We start from the raw sequence: 15716 nt of genomic DNA, 5'->3' as shown, positions 1-15716 counted from the left end.
ACAGGTTCTCTATGGGGTTCAGATCAGGTGAACAAGGGGGTCATGTCATTATTTTTTTCTTCTTGAGACCTTTACTGGCCAGCCACACTGTGGAGTAGTTGGAGGCACGTGATGGAGCATTGTCCTGCATGAAAATCATGCTTTTCTTGAACGATATCGACTTCTTCCTGTACCACTGCTTGAAGAAGTTGTCTTCCAGAAACTGGCAGTAGGTCTGGGAGTTGAGCTTCACTCCATCCTCAACCCGAAAAGATCCCACAAGTTCATCTTTGATGATACCAGCACCCCACCTCCACCTTGCTGGCGTCTGAGTCGGAGTGGAGCTCTCTGCCCTTTACTGATTCAGCCTCTGGCCCATCAAGAGTCACTCTCATTTCATCAGTCCATAAAACCTTTGAAAAGTCAGTCTTAAGATATTTCTTGGCCCAGTCTTGACATTTTATCTTATGTTTCTTGTTCATAGGTGGTCGTTTTTCAGCCCTTCCTTGCCTTGGCCATGTCCCTGAGTATCGCACACCTTGTGCTTTTTGTTACTCCAGTAACGTTGCAGCTCTGAAATATGGCAAAACTGGTGGCAAATGGCCTCTTGGCAGCTTCACGCTTGATTTTCCTCAATTCATGGGCAGTTATTTTGCGCCTTTTTTGCCCAACACGCTTCTTGCGACCCTGTTGGCCATTTGCCATGAAACGCTTGATTTTTCAGTGATCATGCTTCGAAAGTTTGGCAATTTCAAGACTGCTGCATTCCTCTGCAAGACATCTCACAATTTTGGACTTTTCAGAGCCCGTCAAATCTCTCTTCTGACCCATTTTGCAAAAGGAAAGGAAGTTGCCTAATAAATGTCATTAGACAACACCCCTCCTCATTACAGAGATGCACATCACCTGATTTACTTAATTGGTAGTTGGCTCTCAAAACTGAACAGCTTGGAGTAGGACAACATGTATAAAAAGTATCATGTGATCAAAATACAACTTGCCTAATAATTCTGCACACAGTGTATTGGTATTTAAAGAAGTCCCATCTAGATTTTTTTTTCTATTAAAATTGTATATCCGTTCTGCTGCTCTTCTCAGTGACGTCACCACAATTGCGACTAGCCGCCTCACTCTACGCTCCCTGTGAGCCGGAGTCTCTTTTACAATGTAAGTCTATGGAATCTCATTCTCGCACTAAGTGGCTCAAAAAAATTATCCAATGCATGTCTTTAGGCTGTCTGCGTTATTATCCTGTGCATCACATACCCAAAAAGAAAAAAGGCCCATATCTCTGGCAGATTTGGCAATACCAAATATGTGTATTACTTTTTATTTATTAATTATTTTCTTTTCAATGGGACAAAGGGGAGAGATTTGAACTTTTGTGCTTTTTAAAAACTTTTTTTTTCTTTTACCTTCTAACTTTATTTAATAATCCCCTTTGGAGACTTGAAGCAGAAAATGCTGTCCTATACATGGCAGGGCTTCAGCACTGCTATGTATAGCAGAAATGACGATCTTCTGTGAACGTCGGCACAAGCCATCATTCACAGGAATATTGTAATGACAGGCACATGGGTCTTCAGCAGATAGGGATCTTCGGCAGTCTTCTTAAATCCTGCTGTCAGAGACTGACAGTGGAAAGTAAGAGGCCAACAGCCGCGGGCAGAGCGGAGCTGATAAAGATGTATGATGGGTGGTTAACTCAGGTGGTTAAAAAAAAATGAAATAATCAGGGACAGAAGAAAAATTAAAATAGGAGCAAAAAGTGGCCATCTTTTCAACTGGTGACAGGTTACCAGTTGCTACTCAGCACAAATATGCTCAGTTTTAGAGCGTTTCCCCATAATAGACCGCCTATATGGGTATGTCTACTTTTGCAACCATTTTTATTGCTCAATTGTATTTAATATGAGTCACCTTTGCAAACTGTCTTGATTAAACACTTTCTATATTCTGTGAAAGGGTCAAGCGACTCATATGTTTAGTCATAGATCGGTTGGGAGACTTTGCCCCTGCATTGATCCTCCTCCATCACTGCGAAACTTCCATCTCCATATATAAATACACCATCAGTTTTTTAATTTTTGTAGAAGGCAAGAGATTTTATTCCACTACTTTTAACAAAAAATACAGACTGTTCTCATTATGGCTTTGGTGAATGATGTCATGTATGTGATGTTACTGTAAGGTTTTGGAACTCCAAGAGTGAACCCACAGATCTGCGACAACGAACCTCCCAAGGGTGAGCTAGCCAGGTAGACCACCCCCAATACAGGGAGCGTTAGGGGCAGGCCCGAGGGAGACTATTGCCGCAGAAGCTGGCATCTGGGGACAGGAAATAGAAGGTTCAAAAGAGAGAGGGAGTGTGTAGGTCTGACCGAGCGAGAAAAGACGTTGGATGGACTGGTGTGGACTGGAAAGAAATGAGACAAGAAGATAACTGAAAATGACGCAGACACAGGGATGGCTGGGCGAGACAGAAGCGGAACGTGGACAGGACACGGAGGAGACACAGGACTGACCAGACTAGAATGGAGAAACAAGGAAGACTTGAAAATGACTGAGACACTAGGCGAACCGGACTGAGCAGAGACACAAGACGGACCGCGCAGAGACAAGAGAGGACCTGGGTCATAAGTAGCACAAATGACAATCAGGCAAGGAGGCAGAGGAAGGGTTACCTTAAATAGATGGGACGCAGAAGGACTTCTGGGTCAGGGTCCTCCAGGGTCAAAGAGAGGAGAAGCGGCGCGCCTGTAAATCAAAAGAGGAAGCTCGCGTGCGCAGAGGGAGCTGGAGTGCGAGGTGTGCACGCGCAGCCGTCGGAATCCCAGAAGCTGCGGTGAGTCATTAAGAGGAGAAGGAAGAATGCGAGCCTACAGGAGGAGCGCGCCGAAGCAGGTAAGTATGCCGGCGAGCGGAGAAGGGAGCGCGGGGCAGAGCGGCAGGCAGGGCAGCAGGAGCGGCGCCGTGACAATGTATGTAAAAAATGACTTCTTAAATCTATGATACTTAAGTTTAAAACACCTTGGTATTTAACAATCCACCTTCCTGATTGGGGGTCTTCCTTAGGGATGTGTCCCCTCTTAGATCATTTGTTCTTGCCCCTGAGTGGTTACTGTTCTTATATTGCCAACTTTTTTCCCCTCTACATCTTTTTCTCTATTTTCCCTTACCCTCGCTACCTTTTCTCCCCCTTTTTCCTGCCTATACTTCTTTATTTTAGAATTTTTAAACTGGAAGTTCTCTGCAAGCAGATTATACATGCTGATATCTAAGTGTCATTTATGTAACCCGCTTTTCTATTTTTCTCATTGGCTCTGTATTTATGTTATCAATATCTGTAGGGTTTTCTTTATAAGCTTATGTGACAGTCTCTGGGGAAAAAAAAAATCTCTTATATGCAGACTTATGTGTTACAATTTTTAGGACTACAAAGTAACCCTGTGTAGTCTGATCACGTAGTCTTACTCCTTCCACCTGCTCCCCGTTACTGGTAAAGTACATTTGGAATGAAATGCCAGAAATATGAAACTAATGGGAAACATTATGACTAGATCAGACAAAATGGGGATTTTGGTTAAGATCTGTATAACCCCGTCCACACCACTGATTGGCAGGATTCTGTGGACACTCTGCCAATCAGTTTTGGGGGTGTGGTTCTACAGAACTCATGAATATGGAGGACTACCTGGCAGCAGACTTACTAGTCCCCTACTGATAATCTCTCACTGATTAAACAGTAATTTTATAAAAACTACAATAAGCAGCCCAGTAAGTAATACATTGCTGGAATCAGGGTATCTGGCACTACATTATGTTGCTCTCACATGGGGCAACAACCTGGTGACAGGTTCCCTTTAAAACCTTCAGAAAGCATTACATACAGAAGAGAACTGGGGGAGCAGTGTAAATTTTATAGACGTGATAGTCATACATTCTGCATGATAAAGAAATCCACTTTTTTAATGCCCTGGCATTATATGATGAGCATTTTAGAACTGGAGTCATTTTAATGTCAGGCAGAAAATTGTTTAACCCCTTCATGAATAGGCAATTTTTTGTGCTGTTGGCTAAAAAGATCGCTAATGAAGCCAAACCTGTGGCTAGGCTTCACGGAAGTACGATAGTGGCAGTGGCGAGGGCCGTCAACCCATCAGCTAAGGAGTTGCACCCAACATCCTTTGTCGCGAAGGGGTTAGAAAAGTTTTTACAGCCATTCTGACATGGCAATGTGGGTTACACGCACTATCAATTTATAATGCAGGTTTTCACTGTAGCGTTTGTGTGAGATTTCAGAAAATTGAAGCACGCTACAATTTACACTTGCAGTAATCTAGCACAGGCACAGTGGGAAAGTGTAGTCCTTTAAATGAGTCGGTATTGCCTGTAATACTTATATGGTCCTGTTACCTAGGGCATAATCAGTACTCTATTAGAAAGGCGGTCCCGAGAGGTGGACTCCCCTCTATGAAGTTCATATTCCCTTTATTGATCTGCTCTAGAAGCACAACATATGAAAAACAGTCTAGATGGAAAAAACTTAATAGCCAACCGTGCATTTAAAGTAGAATTCCCCACACCAGGGTGGTCAGCTACCTTTGGCACACTAGCAGTTGTACAACTACAATTCCCAGCATTCCCCGGCAGCTGCAGTTAGATTGAAAGCTCTGAGGACCTGTTCTTGGAGATCAATGTCCAATATTTGCACACCCTCAGTGTAATCTTCAGAGGGAAATGGTAGCATGTGTGAGGAAAATGTGAAAACCGCTATACAGAGATTACGACTCTAAGATGCATCGGTAAGGCCTCTTTCACACTTCCGTCTTTGAGCTCCCGTCGAAATACGTAGATTTTTGAGAAAAAAATTTGCAGGATCCTGCATTTTCTCATAGACTTGTATTAGCGACGTATCGCGACGGAGGGCCACACGTTTCGTCTGTCGTGCACTGGATCCTGCGGAATTTGACGGCCCGTCGTTTGGAAAAAACGTTCAAAGAAACGTTTTTTTGGTCTGCAGTGGAAAAACGTGCCAGGACGCCTCCTGCGTCATTCCACTGAATGGGAGCCTATGGACGCAGGATCCTGCGGTCACTGAAACGCAGGAATCCACTGACGGATCCTGTTTTTACATTTGAGCATGCCTGGAAGCATTTTCCAACCAGGGGAAAAATCTCTCTCTCACAAAAGAGAAAAAAAGTTTTAGGTTTATGTTTTTAAAGAAAATTGTGTATCCTGCAGAAATAATTACAGTGCATTAATTAATTCTGGAACTATTCGGTGCACCCAATTGTGATACATTTGCAACATCATATCGAACAGAATGTTAAAGTACTTTAATGAATGTTGACTGATTTCCTCAGTCCCTCATTTATCCGGCAGTCAGAGCCCTTGACTGTGCTTTCTAGCACTTGAGACTAGGCTTTGATCACTGTTTTCCAAGTAGATGAATGCAGAAAACTATTTTATATTTACAGGCATATCTTTGCCGCTTGGCAGTGGACGTGGGTAAAAAAACAGTCCACAAAGAAAAACAAAGGCTGACAGCACTCACTGTTCTGGGGCGCCCGTTCCACATCCAGGGAACCGTCCCGGATATTACCAGACCAATCAATATATAATGAACAGCGCTTCATCCAGGTGTAAAAATCTTCAAAGTACGCTTTATTGAGCCATGGTACAGCAGCAACGTTTCGACCACAACTTGGTCTTTGTCAAGCATTTAGGAGGCATCCATTTACTTCTATGAGTCCACACAGATACCACTCTTATGTTTTGTGGCCGTAAGTCTAATTGTTAACAGTTCCTCTTTTAGAAGATCGATAATGTTCATTTTCTTGCCATAGTATCCAGAACAACATTCCCTCAACAGCACAAAGAAAGTTCCGACACAAGACATGCACACAGAAGTGTTGATCAGTGGTCCAGTAGTGGAGGTCTGGGTGCTTGAACCCCCAATGATTGCTAAAATAATAAGGGCAGAAGCATAGAAGTAAATAAGCTGAGAATTGGGCCCCCTCCCCAGGGTCTGGTTAAGCTCGCTTAGCTCTCTTCGATCACATATGAAGTCTCAAAATAATCAAATAAATGATCCTGACCCCTTGTTTTAGTGATTGGTGGGGGGTGTCAGCCCCCAGCTCCTAAAGAAAAAAACTACAGACACGTCATAAGATTTTGGAAAGTGCCATTTGTAAGTGGAGAATTGCATTTCTCTCTTCTCACCAAGAACCACAAAAAATGTGTGATGTTAAATGGGTTGTCCTGGACTTAACAACTGATGACCTCTCTGTTGGATTTCAGCTGATCAGCACCCAAGACGATCTGCTGAATTCTCCTCCGGCAAAAACTGGAGAAACTTCCGGAGCAGATTTCAGCTGATCGGTAAGTGTGCCAGGAGTCAGACACTCTCATTTATTAAGCAACTGTCAAGTCCCAGACAATCCCTTTAACCCCTTCACCCCAAAGCCTGTTTTCACCTAAGTGACACGGCCAATTTTTACAATTCTGACCACTGTCACTTTATGAGGTCATAACTCTGAAACGCTTCAACGGATCCTGGTGATTCTGAGATTGTTTTCTTGTAACATATTGTACTTTATGATAGTGGTAAAACTTCTTCGATACGACTTGCATTTATTTGTGAAAAAAACAGAAATTTGTCAAATTATGAAAATTTAGCAATTTTCAAATTTTTCGTTTTTATGCCCTTAAATTAGAGATTTATATCACATAATATAGTTAATAAACAACATTTCCCACATGTCTGCTTTACATCAGCACAATTTTGGAAACATAATTTTTTTTTGTTAGGGAGTTATAAGGGTTAAAAGTTGACCAGCGATTTCTCATTTTTGCAACAAAATTTGCAAAACCATTTTTTTTACGGACCACCTCACACTTGAAGTGACTGAGGGGTCTATATGACAGAAAATGCCCAAAAGTGACACCATTCTAAAAACTGCACCCCTCAAGGTACTCAAAACCACATTCAAAAAGTTTATTAACCCTTCAGGTGCTTCACAGGAATTTTTGGAATGTTTAAAAAAAATTGAACATTTAACTTTTTTTTCACAAAATGTTTACTTCAGATCCAATTTGTTTTATTTTACCAAGGGTAACAGGAGAAATTAGACCAAAAAAGTCATTGTACAATTTGTCCCGAGTACGCCGATACCCCACATGTTGGGGTAAACCATTGATTGGGCACATGGCAGAGCTCGGAAGGGAAGGAGCGCCATTTGACTTTTCAATGCAAAATTGGCTGGAATTGAGATCGGAACCCATGTCGTGTTTGGAGAGCCCCTGACGTGCCTAAACAGTGGAATCCCCCACAAGTGACACCATTTTGGAAAGTAGACCCTCTAAGGAACTAATCTAGATGTGTGGTGAGCACTTTGAACCTCCAAGTGCTTCACAGAAGTTTATAATGTAGAGCCGTAAAAAAAAATTAATATTAATTTTCACAAAAAATGATTTTTTTGCCCCAAATTTTTTATTTTCCCAAGGGTAGCAGGATAAATTGGACCCCAAAAGTTGTTGTGCAATTTGTCCTGAGTACGCTGATACTTCATATATGGGGATAAACCACTGTTTGGGCGCATGGCAGAGCTCGGAAGGGAAGGAGCGCCATTTGACTTTTCAATGCAAAATTGGCTGGAATTGAGATCGGAACCCATGTCGTGTTTGGAGAGCCCCTGACGTGCCTAAACAGTGGAAACCCCAACAAGTGACACCATTTTGGAAAGAAGACCCCCTGAGGAACTTATCTAGATGTGTGGTGAGCACTTTTAACCCCCAGTTGTTTCACTAAAGTTTAGAATGTAGCGCTGTGAAAATTAAAAAATCATTTTTTCTTTCCACAAAATGATGTTTTAGCCCGCAATTTTTTTTCCCCCAAGGGTAACAGGAGAAATTGGACAACAAAAGTTATTGTCCAATTTGTCCTGAGTACGCTGATACCCCATACATTGGGGGGAACCACTGTTTGGGCGCACGGCAGAGCTCGGAAGGGAAGGAGCGCCGTTTGAAATGCAGACTTAGATGGATTGGTCTGCAGGTGTCATGTTGCATTTGCAGAGCCCCTGATGTACCTAAACAGTAGAAACCCCCCACAAGTGACCCCATATTGGAAACTAGACCCCCCCACTGAACTTATCTAGATGTGTTGTGAGAACTTTGAACCAACAAGTGTTTCACTACAGTTTATCACGCAGAGCCGTGAAAATAAAAAATATTTTTTTTTCCACGAAAATTATATTTTAGCCCCCACGTTTTTATTTTCCCAAGGGTAACAGGAGAAATTGGACAACAAAAGTTGTTGTCCAATTTGTCCTGAGTATGCTGATACCCCATATATGGGGGGGAACCACTGTTTGTGCACACGGCAGAGCTCGGAAGGGAAGGAGCGCCGTTTGAAATGCAGACTTAGATGGATTGGTCTGCAGGTGTCATGTTGCATTTGCAGAGCCCCTGATGTACCTAAACAGTAGAAACCCCCCACAAGTGACCCCATATTGGAAACTAGATCCCCCACGGAACTTATCTAGATGTGTTGTGAGAACATTGAACCCCCAAGTGCTTCACTACAGTTTATAACGCAGAGCCGCGAAAATAAAAAATATATTTTTTTCCACGAAAATTATATTTTAGCCCCCATGTTTTTATTTTCCCAAGGGTAAGGCTTGTTTCACACTTGCGTTTTTATCTGCATGCGTTTTTTAAAAAAAACGCATGTGTGAAAAAACGCATGTAAACGCCGCGGTAAAACGCATGCGTTTTTTAGACGCATGCGTTTTTATAGAAAAACACAAGAAAACAAAAAAAAACCAAAAAACGTATATAAGTGCCACGTATATAAGTGCCACGTATATAAGTGCCACGTATATAAGTGCCACGTATTTCACGTAAATGCCACGATATTTCAGTGCCACGTATTTCACTGAAATATCGTGGCACTGAAATACGTGGCACTGAAATATCATGGCACTGAAATATCGTGGCACTGAAATGACGTGGCACTGAAATGACGTGGCACTGAAAGACGTGGCACTGAAAGACGTGGCACTGAAATACGTGGCACTATGACTGTCAGAAAATGTTCATTAAACGGTTAGGGGTGAGTTTAGGGGTAGGGTTAGGGTTTGGATCCCTTTATCACCTTGATGGTGGTGGGTGACTTTTCAGTGTGTGTTCTGGTTTTTTTCTATAAAAACGCATGCGTTTTTAACGCAAACAAACGCGTTGAGATCGGACGCCATGTCGCGTTTGGAGAGCTCCTGATGTGCCTAAACAGTGAAAACTCCCCAATTCTAACTGAAACCCTAACCCCAACCCTAACCCCAGCCCTAGCCCTAACCCTAGCGCTACTTTCACACTAGCGTTTTTTTGCATACGTCGCAATGCGTCGTTTTGGCGAAAAAACGCATCCTGCAAAGTCATCTGCAGGATGCGTTTTTTCCCCATAGACTAACATTAGCGACGTATTGACACACGTCGCAAGCGTCGTGCGACGGTTGCGTCGTGTTGTGGCGGACCGCCGGCAGCAAAAAACGTTACATGTAACTTTTTTTGTGCTGACGGTCCACCATTTCCAACCGCGCATGCGCGGCTGGAACTCCGCCCCCACCTCCCCGCACCTCACAATGGGGCAGCGGATGCGTGGAAAAACAGCATCCGCTGCTCCCGTTGTGCGGCGCTTGCACAGTATGCGTCGGTACGTCGGGCCGACGCAGCGCGACGGCCCCGTACCGACGCTAGTGTGAAAGTAGCCTAACGGGAAAATGGAAATAAATATATTTTTTTTAAATTTTATTATTTTTCCCTAACTAAGGGGGAGATGAAGGGGGATTTGATTTACTTTTATAGCGTTTTTTGGGCGGATTTTTATGGTTGGCAGCCATCACACACTAAAAGACGCTTTTTATTGCAAAAAATTAGTTTTTGCATCACCACATTTTGAGAGCTATAATTTTTCCATATTTTGGTCCACAGAGTCATGTGAGAACTTGTTTTTTGCAGGACGAGTTGACATTTTTATTGGTACCATTTTCGGGTACATGACATTTTTTGATCGCTTTTTATTCCGATTTTTGGGAGGCGGAATGAACAAAAACCAGCAATTCCTGAAATTCTTTTAGGGGGGGCGTTTATACCGTTCCGCGTTTGGTAAAAAGGATAAAACAGTTTTATTCTTCGGGTCAGTACGATTACAGCGATACCTCATTTATGTAATTTTTTTATGTTTTGGCGCTTTTACACAATAAAAACTATTTTATATAAAAAAATAATTGTTTTTGCATCGCTTTATTCTGAGGGCTATAACTTTTTTATTTTTCTGCTGATGATGCTGTATGGCGGCTTTTTTTTTTGCGGGACAAGATGACGTTTTCAACGGTACCATGGTTATTTATATCCGTCTTTTTGATCGCGTGTTATTCCACTTTTTATTTGGCGGTATGAGAATAAAGCGTTGTTTTTTGCCTCGTTTTTTTTTTTTTTTACGGTGTTCACTGAAGGGGTTAACTAGTGATATAGTTTTATAGGTGGGGTCGTTACGGACGCGGCGATACTAAATATGTGTACTTTTATTGTGTGTTTTTTTTTTAAATTTAGATAAAGAAATGTATTTATGGGAATATATATATTTTTTTCTTTATTTAGGAATTATTATTATTATTTTTTTTTTTTTACACATGTGGAAAAATTTTTTTTTTACTTTTTTACTTTGTCCCAGGGGGGACATCACAGATCGGTGATCTGACAGTGTGCACAGCACTCTGTTAGATCACCGATGTGACAGGCACATTGCACAGGCTTGCCGGCACCTGCTATGAGGAATTCTCAGCAGACGCCGGCAAGCAGGGTCATCTCATGACACGGAAGAAGTCCCGCGGCCATCTTGGATCCGGGGACTCCTTCCAGGTCACCGGAGCAGCGCGATCTCATCGCGTTGCTCCGGTGAGAGAGCGCAGGGAGCCCCCGTCCCTGCGCGATCCCCCTCTATGCCGCTGTCACTATTGACAGCGGCATCAGAGGGGTTAAATGCCCGCGATCGGCGACAGCGCCGATCGTGGGCATTGCTGCGGGGTGTCAGCTGTCATATACAGCTGACACCAGCACCCGATCACCGCGGCGCTCAGCGCGAGACCGCGGTGATCGATGCGCCGTACTAGTACTGCGGCTGGCACTAATGCAGTGCCGGCAGCGCCGTACTAGTACGGCGCATGGCACGAAGGGGTTAAAGGGCTGAAATTGACCTTACACATTAGAATGCTGGCAGACAAATGCTTGTTTTGGTGGACAGTTTTCTCTCCTGACCTTCACACGCACACTCTACTAAGCATGCATCGCTTCTCAGTAGGGACAGCGGAGCACTGTACGCACCGGCTTATCTCCCTAAAAGTAATATAGCCAGACAGCTAAATCCCACTGCCCAAACTGGTCTCCCCATAGATCTGCCAGTAATGAGGAGGCCCCAATACCGATTAAAGATTTCAATGGTTGGCTGGCCAGCCCACGAAAAATCTGATAGCTCACCCAATGTGCATCTAATATCTGTAGCAAGGCTCAAGCATGGATTTCATACCTTTCTCAAATCTGCAAGTCAGAGTCTTAGATTTAAAGTGGAAATGTTGTTTTAATTTGTATTCCATAATTTAATAGTACACATGAACATAAGAAGCTTTGTAATATATCTTATCAGGGAAATCTGCTTCTTTCTCTGCCTGAATTGATCAGTCATTATCAAAAGTCTCAATTCATGGGTAAAATCTGTATTCAGTGATAACAGAATGTTACATTACTGAGATAGCAGAAGGCAGCTCCTACTGATTAAATGCTATACAGGAGGAGGATGAGAGGAGGATGATGATAAGAGGAGGCTAATGATGAGAGGAGGATGAGGAGGAGTAGGAGGATGAGGAGGAGTAGGAGGATGAGAGGAGGATGATGATAAGAGGAGGATAATGACAAGAGGAGGATGATGATGAGTAGGAGGATGAGGAGGATGAGAGGAGGATGATGATAAGAGGAGGATAATGACAAGAGGAGGATGATGATGAGTAGGAGGATGAGGAGGAGTAGGATGATGAGAGGAGGAGGAGTAGGAGGAGGATGATGAGGAGAGGAGTAGGAGGAAGAGTAGGATGAGGAGGATGATGATTATGAGGAGGAGGAGGAGCTAGATGCACAGCTCCTCCCTCCCGTCTACATGGAGCATTGAGTCTCATCAGTAACAGCTGCCTTCTCCTAGCTCAGAAATGTAACATTGTCGTCACTCAATACGGATTTTAGCTGCAAACTGAGAATTTTGGGAATGACTGATCAGCCCTGATGAAGAAAAAAGCAGATTTGTCTGATGAGATATATCACAAAGTTGCTTATTTTCATATGTAATATTGATCTATGAAATAAAAATACAAACAATGGTTACGTTATAAGAGGCAGATGCCCCTGTAAATAAATACACAACAGATTGGGCCACACTAAGGAAGACACAAAACAGAGGTTCTAATATCCGTGGTACAAATATTACAACTAAAGGGATTACTAAGATGAGAAAAATGGCTTCAATTTCATTTAGAAGATAGAGGCACAGTGAACTTTTTATCAGCGCTGTACAGCTGGAAATGAGCAAATAACCTGGACATGCACCACACACTACATTATATCAGGCCAACTAGAAGACAATTAAAAAAGGTCAAAAAGTATACATGAAAATTTAGGAGCATAAATATGTTAAGCATTTTGAACACAGGATCTCAATGAGAAAGACTGAAAGTTGATTTTTTTCTGTAGCCTCATGAGTTAGAGCCTTATTTAGTCATGTAAGAATTCCAAAGTGATGCAACATCCTAGTCATATCCTATATTAACAGCGCATTATCTAAAGAAAAGTATAGTAGTAAGTTGTATTGGTCAAAAACACCAAGGTTAATTTTCACATTTTTAATGTACCCCAATTGCTTTCTTCTATTAAGTCTCTGCAGAAATTCTAAGGCTATTATTTAAGGAAGCACACCCATCAAAGTATTTATCCTCTTCATTTATTGCAATCATATTATATATACGGCACTGTGTACTTACCAGTTGCTCATTTTGCCTTTCTACCCATATAATTATTCTCTATTATATGTCTCTTGTCCCTGCATGAATCATTGCTCTCTTCAAATCCTGACTCAGCTGCTCCGCCACTCTTCACCCCCCAGTCCCGCCGCCAGGAACTTTTGCAGTGACTCATGAGTCATACAGGGAAAATTGACCTGCTGTTTCTACATAGAGCTTAGAATGATTCAGCTAGTTAAGTTTTTAATCACCTGATTGCACAGACCTAATGAGCAATTGTAAGTACACAGTACTTCAACAACCGTAACCTGTGAAATTTTTACTATCTTTAAAAATTAATTACCTCTGGTTTCTTCATTATTTCTATAAAATACATCCGATTCTTCATTGGGTAAATAATAATTAAAACATCTCCAAAATCTGTAGGGATAATGCCCCTTCGGTAGTTCCTAGTATGTTCAGACCAAACAATGTGAACTTCATCATTTCCAAGATGCCGAAGCTGCAAAAAAAATAAATATAAAGTTTATAACAGTAACTATATGACAATTTTCAATATTTGCAACTGCATGTTTGCTAAATGCACTTTCACCAATACCTTTTTTTATAATAATGCCAAGGCGAAACAACGTGCATTACCAAAAGACAAGAAAAGGGTAGTTACACCATCTTAGAATATTGCAATATAAAAAAGGTAGCAACTTTGCAAATGATCTTGATTAAATATATCCTTTTATTTCCAATCACAGCTCCTAAAAACAAATACATCTCCATGGTAACAGACTACACACAAACACTGTGTAGTCTGATTCTGCATTCACACCAACTCACTGGCAAGTAATTGGGGACAGACGGAGTATGACTCCCGGATCAGATGCCACTATGTGTGCCTCTAGTGTGCACTAAACTTTAATAATTCAAAACATGATGTACAACTTGCTGTTTTTAGCTCTGCTGCGCTGTGGCACATCTATACAAGTCTAAAGGAACGTGAAACTCTCCACTAATAACAGGAACCTTAGTCAAATCTTTATAGTTTTTAATGAAGTTTTTACTCTCGACCTTTGAATCTGTGTATATCCACAAGATCGACACCCACAGGCCAGAGAATCAGGGAATGGATAGGAAACTTACAGGGTAGAATGAGAATAAAACTAGTAAGAAAACTGAGGAAAAAATACCCAGCCAAATAAGCCTCAATATGTAACACTGGAGATTAGTTTTAACTTCACTTTCTGTAACTAAGAGAAAGATTTCTTGTAAACTTACTTCACATATAAAAAGTTTACAAAACTTTTTGTTCCTCCTGATGGGACCCCAAAACTTTTCTTTCATTATAAAGAATATGGATGTGCCTAAGAGACTGATTTGTACATTTAGTGCAACAGTAAAGTGGACAAGAGGGCAAGTTTAAGTCTGTCCTGTCTGAGGATGTTAGGTCAGAACACACACGTTATTCATGTCTCCGGTAAGGCCAGTGATATTCATTCAGTCTGAACTGGGTGTCCTTGGCAGCAGCCTGCGTCCACTGTAAGCCTCTGAACAAATGCTCATTTTCCCAGCCTAAGGAAAACACTCTAATACTTGAAGAGACAGTCAATGTGCCACTCTCATTCAGTAGCTGAAAAGGCCAGCTAATTCCCCTCTTCACTCTTCTTCCCAATATGCAGCCAGCCGGGCAGCACGCCACTGGTGACACTGGTCATGGTAAACACCTAATGGTCTGACCTCCATTCCCTACTAATTGCATTACATGGCCAGCTGGCTCCAGCAAGAACGTGTCTGTTTGATTGAAGAATTTCTGCTCTCCAATAGTCATGGCTGCAGCTTTCACAAAGTATCTTGAGCCTGACAACCCCATTGTTTTCCTGACAGTGTGCCCATCCTAAAATCTAAGTTTTATTTGTAAATTAACCGAGAAACTTCCTGCCAGATCAGCGATGCCTGGAGACTAATAATGTGCTCCTTTCATTCCCTTTCACTCTTACTGTATCATTGCCAATTTGTTTTTCTGCTGCCGGCCAGCCCCAGGCTATAAAAGGCTGGTAAGACATAAGTGCAATTATAGTCCTGAAGTCAAATGAATTGGACAAATCCAATAGCACAGCCCTGTCCCCACTTTACAAACCCCTACAGCAGTGAGATTAGTGACTAAAAATCTAATCTCGAAATAGCTAACAAATTTCTACAGCAAAGGAGCAAGAGTTCACGATCGGGCTACGGCTAGGTCTCTGCATGGGGAAAGGTTTGACTGCAAATGCGGCCAACTATCAAATAAACCCTACCTCTTCTACAACAGGAAGGGAAAAAAACTCATTTCAGAGCTGTTAGCGGCAATTTAGTTAGGATAACAGAACAGATTGCAAGAAGCTGTTAGCGTGATTGATTTTTTATTCTAGCCGAGAGACATCCTGATAAAGAATGTTTATTGCTAATGAACACAAATTTGGAAGCTGAAAAAGGTATCATCTGAGTCATGGCCGGTTCGGCGGGGAATCTTCCTGCCAAAACCAAGGCATCCGTTACTCCTTAGCTCGCAGTCTTTAGAGGTGGACTTCAGCATGGCTGGATTCATCTAGGCACCACAGCTACAAGTCATTTGATTCCCACCAGTGTGGTGTGATTCTCAGAGAACGGCTCAACGAAAGAAGCCATGGCTTCATCAAAGCTCAT

At 42.1% G+C, this 15716-nt stretch overlaps 1 protein-coding gene across 3 annotated transcripts in view; it reads right to left on the bottom strand.

Moving 5' to 3' along the window:
* RALGAPA2 (Ral GTPase activating protein catalytic subunit alpha 2) overlaps positions 1-15716 on the bottom strand; it is a 331873-nt gene that overhangs the window by 94433 nt on the left and 221724 nt on the right. For all 3 annotated transcript variants that reach the window (XM_077282789.1, XM_077282788.1, XM_077282790.1), the window contains one exon: positions 13387-13545. In XM_077282789.1, the coding sequence (XP_077138904.1) occupies positions 13387-13545 (159 nt within the window). The remainder of the gene's footprint in view (positions 1-13386; positions 13546-15716) is intronic.

The sequence above is a fragment of the Ranitomeya variabilis genome, chromosome 2, assembly GCF_051348905.1.
Source record: "Ranitomeya variabilis isolate aRanVar5 chromosome 2, aRanVar5.hap1, whole genome shotgun sequence".
NCBI lineage: Eukaryota > Metazoa > Chordata > Amphibia > Anura > Dendrobatidae > Ranitomeya > Ranitomeya variabilis.
This window is presented reverse-complemented; position numbering and strand designations above follow the sequence as displayed.